At 61.8% G+C, this 10,732-nt stretch overlaps 1 protein-coding gene and 1 long non-coding RNA gene across 2 annotated transcripts; both read left to right on the plus strand.

The window, feature by feature from the left end:
• The first annotated feature begins 2,204 nt into the window (after positions 1-2,204).
• LOC118156872 (zinc finger protein ZIC 2) lies at positions 2,205-6,755 on the plus strand. The gene is made up of 3 exons (XM_035311099.1): positions 2,205-3,372; positions 4,815-4,978; positions 5,171-6,755. Exons 1-3 carry the CDS (start codon positions 2,364-2,366, stop codon positions 5,450-5,452), a joined length of 1,455 nt encoding a protein of 484 aa, XP_035166990.1. The 5' UTR covers positions 2,205-2,363; the 3' UTR covers positions 5,453-6,755.
• A 2,489-nt stretch (positions 6,756-9,244) lies between these two features.
• On the plus strand, positions 9,245-10,161 carry LOC118156873. Its single transcript, XR_004746472.1, has 2 exons — positions 9,245-9,406; positions 9,750-10,161. It is a non-coding gene; the product is annotated as an uncharacterized LOC118156873 (long non-coding RNA).
• Positions 10,162-10,732: the final 571 nt, after the last annotated feature.

Consider the following 10,732-nt stretch of genomic DNA (forward strand, 5'->3'; position numbering starts at 1 on the left):
ATCTATCTATCTATCTATCTATCTATCTATCTATCTATCTATCTATCCATCCATTCATCCATCCATCCATCCATCCATCTATCCATCTATATATCCATCCAGCCATCCATCCGTCCATCCATCTGTCCATGTATCCATCCATCCATCCATCCATCCACCTTTCCATCCATCCATCATCCATCTGCCTCTCGCTGCAAAAATCTTGCCCGGACACGGTTCCACTTGTGAGCGAGCCCGTGCCTGAAGCAGGATTTAACGCCGCCAGGAGAACATCGCAGGGAGGATTCAGCCCGCTTCTTAAACCAGCCCCACCAAAACCCACAAAACCCCCCAGTTTTGGGGTCTTCTCCTCGAAGCGCGGAGAGGATCGGAAGGGAAAGGCGAGGTTAAGTGCAGGCAGGTTTTAAAAAATGAGAACTCCGCCGCGTTGTATTTTTTAAAAACCCTAATCTCTTGATTGCTGGCCCCACGATGGTTATTTTTCAGGCACCACAACCCAAAGCAAAGCAGGGGCCAGACATGTATTTACTGGGGGGAGGGGAGGTGGACTTGTTTGCTCTGTGTGTGTGTGTGTGAGCGCTCGCCCTACGCTTTTTTATCCCTGCCATGGAAGAATCCGGTTTCCAAATAACAATGGCAGGGTGGCGTTTTTTTAATGTTTTCGGTGCTTTGTTTTGCTTTGGGTTTTGTTGCTTTTTAAAGAAAGGGAAGAGACGAGGGAAAAGTCCTAAAGCATCTGCTCTCGGATGCACAACACCCGCAGACCGACTCCTGCACAAGTGGTTTAAAGGAGCAGACGAGCCGGGCGCCTGTTCCCTCTTCTGTTTTGATTTTTATTATTTTTGTTTCAATTTTATTTTATTTGCACCGCCAGCGGGACTTTTATCCGATTCCCCTCTCGGTCCCTTTATCGATCATGTGCTTGAGCCGAAGAGGGGAAAGGGGATGAAGGGTGGGCAAGTTCCTCCATCACCACCAAAAAAAAGAAGAAGAAAACAAGAAAAAAAATAAAAAAAAATAAAAAAAATAAAGAAGCACGAAACCCTGTTTATGTTTTAAGCCGCTCGCTTTGTTTGTTTGCCTCCCGAGGCAGGATCGCATGGACAAACGCACATCGATATTTGCCGGGCGTGTGGCTCGCCAACCCCCCCGCGACTCCCCCCACCCCTCGCCACCCACCCCACGGCTATGGGGCGGGGGGGGGGGGCGACCCCAAAAGCCTCGGGCAGCCTCCGCGGGGCCCGGGGCCGCGCTGCTGCGCTCCGTGCGGGGCCGGGCCGAGCCGGGCCGGGCCGGGCGGGGGTCGGGCGGCCCCGGGGGGCGAGCGGAGGGGCTCGGGGCGGGCGTCGGGGCGGGCAGGGCTCGGGGCCGGCGCTCGGCGATTAGCCGGTGGCCGGGGACGCCCGGATGGACGGGGCGGCCCGGGCCAATGAGCTGGAGCCGGGAGAGAGCCCGGGCTGCTGTTATAGGGGGCGTTGGAAGAGGAGCTGCCAGTCCGGGAGGAGGGAGAGAGGCTGGGCAGGGAGAAAGGGAGGGAGGGGGGGAGAGGAAAAAAAAAGAGAAGGGGGGCGAGGGGAGGGGAGGGGGAGAAAAATAAAAAGCGGCAGGCTCAGCAGCGCCCGGCGGAATAAACAGAGGAGAGGAGCGAGAGAGGCGAGCGGAGAGGGGCTGCAACTCCGCGGCCCCGCTCCGCGCATCTCCGCGGCCCCTGCCCGCCCCTGCCCGCCGTCCCCACCCCCACCGCCCACCGCCCCCATTGTTTTTTATCCTCCCCCGGCCCCCCCTTCCCCCCTCCCCCCCCCCCTCCCCCCCCCCCCCCCCCCCTTCCTGCTCCCCCCCCCCCCCCCCCCCAGCCCCGGGTCCCTTTCCCGTCCGTGGGAACCCGCGGCTGCAAGTTTTGCTGCGTGCGGGGGGCCGGCGGGGGATAAAGCGGGAGGAGGAGGAGGAGGAGGAAGGAGAGGAGAGAAGGGGAGGGGAAGGGGAAGGGGGGGGGAGGCGGCGTGTGCGCGCGTGTGCGCGCGCGCGCGTGCTGCAGGGAGCGGCGGGGCTCGGCCAGCCCCCCCCCCTCGTCCCCGCCGCCGTCCCTCCCCTCCCCTGCCCGCCCCCGCCTCAGCTCCTTTAATACACTTTGGGCTCCGCTCGCCTTTGGACTCTGCGCTGCCCGGCTCCGGCTCCGGCTCCGGCGGCGGCGGCGGCGGCGGCGGCAGCGGCGGGGCCGGTGCGGGCGGAGGCGGGGGGGACGCCGCGGCTGCCGGGGGGAAGCGGCCCCGCACCGGGAGGGCGGCCCCGGCCCCGGCGCCCTGGTCCCCGGAGCCCCGCCGGAGCCCGTGCCCGGCTCCCCGTGGCCGTGCCCGGCGCGGACCATGCTGCTGGACGCCGGCCCGCAGTTCCCGGCCCTCGGCGTGGGCACGTTCGCCCGGCACCACCACCACCACCACTCGGCCGCCGAGATGCAGGACCGGGAGCTGAGCCTGGCGGCGCAGAACGGCTTCGTGGACTCGGCGGCGGCGCACATGGGAGCCTTCAAGCTCAACGCCGGCGCCCACGACCTCTCCCCCGGGCAGAGCTCGGCGTTCACGTCGCAGGCTCCCGGTTACCCCGCCGCAGCCCTGGGGCCCCACGCCGCCCACGTCGGCTCGTACTCCGGGGCGCCCTTCAACTCCCCCCGGGACTTCTTGTTTCGCAGCCGGGGCTTCGGGGAGTCGGCGGCGGCCGGAGGGCAGCACGGCATCTTCGGGCCGGCGGCCGGCAGCCTGCACCACCCGCACACGGACGCTCAGAGCCACCTCCTGTTCCCCGGCATCCACGAGCAGCACGGCCCCCACGGCTCGCAAAACGTCCTCAACGGGCAGATGCGGCTCGGCTTGCCCGGGGAGGTGTTCGCCCGCTCGGATCAGTACCGGCAGGTCTCCAGCCCCAGGACTGACCCCTACTCGGCGGCTCAGCTGCACAACCAGTACGGCCCCATGAATATGAACATGGGCATGAACATGGCAGCCCACCACCACCACCACCCCGGTGCCTTTTTCCGCTACATGCGGCAGCAGTGCATCAAGCAAGAGCTGATTTGCAAGTGGATCGACCCCGAGCAGCTGAACAACCCCAAAAAAAGTTGCAATAAAACTTTCAGCACCATGCACGAGTTGGTCACCCACGTCTCGGTGGAGCACGTTGGGGGCCCCGAGCAGAGCAACCACGTCTGCTACTGGGAGGAGTGTCCCCGCGAAGGCAAGCCCTTCAAAGCGAAATACAAACTGGTCAATCACATCCGAGTGCACACGGGAGAGAAGCCCTTCCCCTGCCCCTTCCCCGGCTGCGGGAAAGTTTTCGCCAGGTCGGAAAACCTCAAAATTCACAAAAGGACGCACACAGGTAACACGCGTTTCCCGGCCGGGCGTCCCGAGATAGCGAGGGACGGAGTGCGAGAGGGGGACGGGAACGGGGACGGGCTCCCGTGGCAATTTTGGCCCCGGCCGGAGCCTCCGGGAACATCTCGGGTCTCGCTGTCGCCGGGGTTTCTTTCTCCCCCGAGCTCTGGGAAAGACTCCCGCAGGCCGGCCGGTGGAGGAGCGGGCTCGGCGGAGCCTTTCCCAGCAGCTCCCAAAGCAGCGGGCGCTAAATTTTGCGCTGCCGCTCGGCTGCGAGCCACTAAAACCTCAAATGCTGCTGCCCTGGCAGTGCCCGGACCCTTTGCCGGTAACTCAGCTCGGCTGCCCTGAGCCTGTGCGGCCGGGGAGAGGGGGAGAGAAGCGGCAACGGGGCCGCAGGAAAAGCCCGAAAGCTCGTAGGAAGCGGCCAAAGGTCCGTGCCTGGGCATGCTTTGCATTACATTTAAATGGTGCGAGCAAGGCAATAAAATTGCTTCCCCGGGAAAAAAAAAAAAAATAAAAAATAAAAAAATATTTTTTAAAAGGCGTTTTTCGAGTCTCACTCGAAGTGAAAGGGGCTGCAAGAGCTGGTGAAATTAAGGATCACAGAAATTATGGAACAGTGAAATTATGGAGCAGAAGCTTTGAGGCTCGGAAACTTGGGCAGGAACCGGGGGCAACACGGGGAGAGGCGCCGAGGCTTTCCTGGGGGAAAATCGCGGGAGCTGGAGGAAAACAAAATCACAGCGTGTGTGTGTGTCCTTGGGGGGGGGGGGGCGCCCCCGCCTCATCTATTATTCATTTACTACTCCTCCCGGCTCGGCTTGTGCCAGACTTATTTCCTCCGAGAGAGCCAAATATTTTCGCCGCTTGGCCTCTAAATATTTACCCGGAGCGGGCGCAAAGCTGCGGGCCCATTGTCTCCGCGGGTGCTAAGCGCCGCGCTAGGTGCGAGACGAGGCTTTAACAGGGTTTAAAAATCGAGAAATGGCTCTGCTCGGGATGCCCGCGCCGGAGCCCATTGTGTCTGGGCGGATGTCTTTGGGAAGCTCTTTAGGTGCTAATGGAATTGGATGGTAAACCGGGTGTCCCCCCTCCGAAAAGATGTGGGGGGGGGGACTCACGGTTCGCACCTCCAAATTGCCCCAGCAGCCGGCTGGGGGCCCCGCAGGAAAATCCCCCGCGGTATTTCACGGGGGTTTGCTTTTCCCAGCGGATGCGAGTTTGGCTCCGAGCGCTCTGCCCGGCCTCAAAGCCAGCCTTAAGGGTTTGCCCTCTAAGAGGGGTCTCGCCGCATTTTGGGGGGATGCCGGCGGGGTTTTTCCCCGTGGGCGCTCCTGGAGCTCGACGGGGCGCGGGGAGGGGGACGCGGGGCCCGGCCCGGCTTGGCCCGACCCGGCCGTATTGGCTCGGCCCGGCTCGGCCCGACAGGCTGCTGTCTTGCAGGGGAGAAGCCCTTCCAGTGCGAGTTCGAGGGCTGCGACCGGCGCTTCGCCAACAGCAGCGACAGGAAGAAGCACATGCACGTCCACACGTCGGACAAGCCCTACCTGTGCAAGATGTGCGACAAGTCCTACACGCACCCCAGCTCCCTGCGCAAGCACATGAAGGTACCCGGCCCCGCAGCCGGCGGCGGGAGGCGGGGGGGCGGCTTTCGCCCCGCTCCGGGCGCCCCGTCGGGGCGGCGGGAGGCGGGGGGCGGCGTGGGGCCGGGCCGGCGTCGGGGGGCGCGCCCGGGGGGAGGAGGCGGCGGCGGCCTCCCCGTGCCCCCTCCACCCGGCCGTGTTGCCTTTGCCCCCCAGGTGCACGAGTCGTCCCCGCAAGGCTCCGAGTCCTCGCCGGCCGCCAGCTCCGGCTACGAGTCCTCCACGCCCCCGGGGCTGGTGTCCCCCAGCGCCGAGCCGCAGAGCTCCACCAACCTCTCCCCGGCGGCGGCGGCGGCGGCGGCGGCAGCAGCGGCGGCAGCGGCCGTGTCCGCCGTGCACCGGGGCGGCGGCGGAGGAGGAGGAGGCAGCGGCGGCGGAGGCAGCGGCGGCGGAGGCCACAGCAGCCTCTCGTCCAACTTCAACGAGTGGTACGTCTGAGGTGCCCCTACCCCCCCACACACACACCCGCCGGACTGCTCCGCACGGCCCCGCCGCGGCCCCCTCTTCCCCAGCCCCGGGGGCGAGGAGGAGGAGGGAATTCTCTTCGTGGGGGTTTTCTCTTTGAGAACGCTTTAAACCAGCAAAAAAAAAAAAAAAAAAAAAGAAAGAAAAAAAAAAGAAAAAAAAGGAAAAAAAAGAAAAAAGAAAAAAAAGAAAAAACATAAAAGTACGTGCCGAAAATAAGCAAAGACGGAGAGGAATGGAAAGGAGAAAAAGAGAGAGGGGAAAAAAAAAAAAGAAAAACACCGTAAACACAAAACGCACCCACCCAGCAAAAATCTTCTCGAGGCGGCGGAAAAGAAACTCTCCCTGCAGAGCCTCCAGACAAAAGATGAGAGACTGCAGCCCCTCCGGCCCCGCGCCTCCCCGCCCGGAGCAGCCCCGGACTGTGCAGAGCGGCCGGCCCCGGCCAGCGGGGAGCAGAGATTTCCCGGATTCTCGGTGTACAGAAGCCCGTCCCGTTTGTAACCCGCGGATTGGTCCCCTTCTTATTTTTTACTTTGGAGTTTTCCTTTTTCTCTCTCTTTTTTCTTTTTTTCTTTTTTTTCTTTTTTTCCTCCCCCCTCTCTCCCTCCGCACCCGAAGAAGTGACAGACTTTTTATTTTTCTTTTTTTCCTCCCCGCCTTCCCCTCTCCTCCTTTTTTTTTAAAAAAGATCACCCGTTTAAAAAAAAAAAAAAAAAAAAGTAACGTGGAAGAGAGAAAAAAAAATGGTTTCTTTTGTAATTGTGATATCTTGAATATTGTGTTCCTTTTTAAGAGGCAACTTGATTGTAAACTGCGTTTCGACTATAGACTGGGGAAGAAATACCGTGCCAAAGTCTCCATTCTGTTACCCACACACACACACACACGACCAACAACGCTTGTGAATGTATTTTTCTGTTAGCTGGGTTTACATGTGATGTTTTAGTGCTTTTGCAAGTTCGATTTGTTAGTTCCTGTTCGGAAGATTGTGAGGAGAAATAAACGTCGTGCCGTTAGCTTTTCCGTAATAACACCCTTCCTCCTGTAAATACCTGTTACCATATTTATCCATTTGTAATTAAATTATGGTATTAACTTGCTACAGAGGAAACAGTATTTATAAAGAATGTTTCTTAACTATAAATATGTACAATTGTGAGCATAAACTGTTTCAGATTTTTTTATTTGAAGGTTTAAGTGGTTTCATCATTTCTTGTGATATGTTTTGAGAGTAATGCATACAGAAATATAATAAAAACGTGTTGAAACTGCACGGGCTGCTTTCTTTTTACGCCAGGGGCTCTCTGACACCCGCTGTAATGCATGTGAGAGGGTCGCAGTGACGGCTGCAACACGAAATGTTTTTTAAAGACCAGCCGGTGGCTGGGACACGAGGTTTTCCCGCAGCCAGGAGCACGACAGCGTTTGGGGAAGCGGCGTGCCGAGAGAGAACGGGGATCCTGCGCATCCTCCCAAACTGCTCGCGAGGAACGACCTCCGGGGAAGAGCTCTACGTGGAAAGGGACCCGTTTCCTCCATCTTCTGCCTGACGAAGCCTAATGAGGATTTTCCCCGTGCGTGCCCGGCCGGGGCACCCGTTCCCGAAGAGGGGACGGAGAGGGAGCTGCGCCCGAAAGCGCTGCCGAGCCCCTCGGCGCCTCCCCACATTTTCCGAAGAGGAGAAAGCAGCAGCGTCCGAGAGCTCGGATTTCTCTCCGAGCCTTTCTCTTTCCTTTATTTTTTCCCCTTTTTATTTTTATTTTTATTTTTTTTTTAACCAGGGAGCAGCTCAGATGCATCCAGAGAGGGGCCGAGGGCCGGCAGCGAGGCTCTTCCAGGGGTGCGGGACGGGGTCCCCACGTCCCCCCCCTACGGGAGACGCCGGGGCGTCCACACCCCAAAAAAAATACGTTCCCCCGACCCCCGCCGTGGCCGAGCCTGGCAGCAGCCGGGCCCCCCTGGAAAAGGCCCCGGCCTCCGAGATACGCCCCGGGAAAGAGGCAGCGCCGTGAGCCGGAGCCCGAGCGCCCTGCGGTGGCTGCACGGCTCGCAGCGAAGGGGTGTGCGGCGAGAGGAGACCCTCGGCTCTCAGGGACAACTGACCGCATCGGCCCCCCGCCCAGACCCCCCCGGCCCGGCTGTGGTCGTGGTTTTGGGCCCCTGTCCCCCGTGTTCAAGTGTCAGGAGGGGTGTCCAGAGCCTCTGGGGGGGAAGGCAGGTGGGTAGCCGGGGCTGCAAGGGTCACTGCTCGCTGCTGGGGCGGGGGCAGCACCTAAAATCAAGGCGAGGGGAGGGAAGCCCCCCCATGCCGGTGCTGCCAGCCAAGTTCAGGCCGGGGCCGGAGCATCCTCTGCAGCCGCGCCCCTCGCAGCGCGGCGATCCCCGCGCATCCTGAGGGCTCCGCGAGTAATCAAACGGCTCTTAAAATCTAATTTACGGTCCGTAATAATATTAAGCAACAAATAATAATAATAATAATAATAGCAATAATAATAAATTAAAATCACCGGCATATGCCGCCTGCCCCTTGGAGAGATCCGTGGGAAAGGCAGCTGCGAGCATCCCTCTTTGTCCTGCCGCCGGCCCCGCGGCGTAACCTCGGCAGAAAAATCAGGCGGGGGTCCCTCGGCAGGGCCGGGGGCTGCCCAAAATCCCCTCCCGAGCCCGGCCCGGGGGGCACCTGCCCGGCCCCCGCCCCGTCGGGCTCTGCCCCTCTCCCCGCGGCCTTCCCGGAGCGAAACTCCGCGAGGCCCTGCGCCCAGCCGGGCTGCCCCTGCCGCCTCCCCGAGCCGGGGCTGGGCGTTTTGGGGATCCTCGGGGGTCAGGGGGGACACACATAGCATCCGGGGGGGGGGGGGGGGACACCGAGCAGGCGGCCCCCCACCCCCCAGCCAAACCACAGTGGCCGCGGCTTGCCGTGGCCGTGAGCTGCCCCCCCTTCCTCCCCGGCCCCCTCTCCTCATCCTCCTCCGGGCTGGCCCTGAACTTGAACTTGGCCTCGGCGCCTCCAGCCCGCCTCACCCGGGCGCTGACCCCGGGCCCGGCCCTGCCACGCTTACGGGAGAGCAGTAATTCATCGGGTGCCGGGGCTTGGGGTTGGGGGGGCGGCCCCGATCCGCCTCGCAGCCCTGTGCGCGGGTGGCCCGGCCTCAGGGACCTCAGGACAGCCCCGCAGACACGTCCCTGCTCCCCTCCTGCCCCCCCTCCCTTTTTTTCCCCATTCCCCCCACCCCACCCCGCTTTCCCCCCCCTCTCTCCGTTTCTCTTTGTCTCTCGCACCGAGGTTTCCAAACCTCTCCGCCCCGGCCCCGAAGGCAACGCGGGGACAGACCTGGAGGGAGGCCGGGGGGTTAGGTTTCCCTCTGCGGCCCCCCAAACCCCAAAAAATCATCTGCAGAGACGCAGCAGGCGGCGGAGCGCACGCCCCGACGGCGCTGCCCCGACGGCCGGCAGCGGGGGGCCCGTCCCCACTCTGCCAGCGGGGACCCCCCCACCCTAATAAAAACGGAGCCCGGTTCTCTTCGTTTCTCGGCGCCCATCGGGATGGATCCGAGCTTTCCATCCTGATCTTTATTAGTGGCGTTATTACGAATCGTAAAATTCGCTCCTCGCTCTGCCCGGAGACCCCCCGAAGAGCCTTAGCGATTTTTCCAGGGAATCGCTGTCCCAGAGCTCCCCTCCCCACCCCCCCCCCCCCCCCCCCCGACAAGAAAAAGGGAGCAGGAAAAAGGCCAGGCTCGGTTTGCCAGGCTGTGCCCCGGGGCTCGCCGCCCGTACCTGCCCCGTCGCCCCTTCTCCACCGAGCCTCCCCCTTCACCTGCTCCCGCTGCCCTGCTGCCTTTGTCTGGGCGGCATAAAGAGCGAAACCCAGCGCCGGACCAGCCCGCAGCAGCACGGCCCAACCCGAAATGCAATAAAATAAAAGTGAATTCAAAGAAATCACGGCTGCTCCCGCCCGGAGCCCAGCGCCGAGCAGCAGCCGAGCCCTCCGGCTGTCCCTCTCCCTCTCCTATCCCTATCCCTATCCCTGTCCCTTTCCCTGTCCCTGTCCCTGTCCCTGTCCCTGTCTCCGTCCCCATCTCCATCCCCGTCCCCGTCCCTTTCCCTGTCCCTGTCCCTGTCCCTGTCCCTGTCCCTGTCCCTTTCCCTGTCTCTTCTCCTGTCCCTGTCCCTGTCTCTGTCCCCGTCCCCGTCCGCGTCCCTGCCCCGCTCCGCACCGACCTCCCCAAACCCCTGACAGCCTTTTAAGTTTCCCCTTTGTTTTCAGAAAGTCGCACACGTTTCCTGCCCTATATGAAGACATAACAAGCTAACCCAAACCTCTCCCCGGCCACACGTGCACGCAGGCACTGCGAGGTACGTAGATTTCTCATCTCCGGGCATGGTTGGTTTGGGGTGTCTTTGGCTGGGTTTTAATCTCGTGGGTCGCTTTTTCCTTTTCTTTATTTATTCCCCCCCCCCCCCCCCCCTTTTATTTTTTCTCCACGAGCCCGACGGCCGGGGAAGGAGCCTCACTTCACCAGCAGAGCAGGCAAAAGCCATTGTCCCACCCTGCGGGGCGCGGTGCCCCCCCCTCGGGAGCTGCAATTCCTCCCTAGGGCTCGGGGCTTCCCCCCTTCTTCTCGGCCCCGCTCGGGCTGTGGGGTTTAACACCGGGAGGGGGCCAGGAGGGGAAAAAAGAAAGGAGGAGAACGGGAGGGGTGTGTGGGGGAGAGGACCTTAGCCAGGGGTTTCACGTCTTTATTTAATAATACTTCAAAGTCGCTGCTGCGCCGTTGTCCCGAGGAGAGGAAGCGCGGCACAAAACGTCCCGGCGATCCGACTTCCTCGCGGGGCAGTAAACAAGAGCAGGTTCCCCGCGTCCCTGTCCCCTTCCCCGGGCCACGGCCCCACTCGATTTTTAGGAACGCCCTCGGTGGGAAACCTCGGGGGGCTCCCACGGCAGGCAGCCAGCCGCGGCGCCCCGGAGGAGCAGGATGAGTTTTTGGGGTAAAAAGGCAACTAATCGGCTGCGGGACCGATTTGGGGAGGGTGGACAGAGGGTCCCGGGAGGAGATGGAGGCACCCCGAGGGTCCCGGGTGGGACAGAGCCGCCCCGACACCGCCCCCGGGGGTGTCCCCGCAGGGATGGGGTACGGGGCCGGTGGAGCCCCCGCGGGAGATGGGGTCTGGGCGTGTGTGAGTTTGGGGTGGGTGTCGGTATAAGGCGGGGAAAAAGGGAAAAAAGGAAAAGGAAAATAAAGGAAAAGA

The sequence above is a fragment of the Oxyura jamaicensis genome (genome assembly GCF_011077185.1).
Source record: "Oxyura jamaicensis isolate SHBP4307 breed ruddy duck chromosome 1 unlocalized genomic scaffold, BPBGC_Ojam_1.0 oxy1_random_OJ101297, whole genome shotgun sequence".
NCBI classification, from domain to species: domain Eukaryota; kingdom Metazoa; phylum Chordata; class Aves; order Anseriformes; family Anatidae; genus Oxyura; species Oxyura jamaicensis.

Coding starts and splice junctions, on each gene's coding strand:
- LOC118156872 (XM_035311099.1), top strand. CDS start 2,364: ATGCTGCTGGACGCCGGCCCGCAGTTCCCGGCCCTCGGCGTGGGCACG. Junction 3,373..4,814: donor TCACAAAAGGACGCACACAG/GTAACACGCGTT, acceptor GCTGTCTTGCAG/GGGAGAAGCCCTTCCAGTGC. Junction 4,979..5,170: donor CCCTGCGCAAGCACATGAAG/GTACCCGGCCCC, acceptor TTTGCCCCCCAG/GTGCACGAGTCGTCCCCGCA.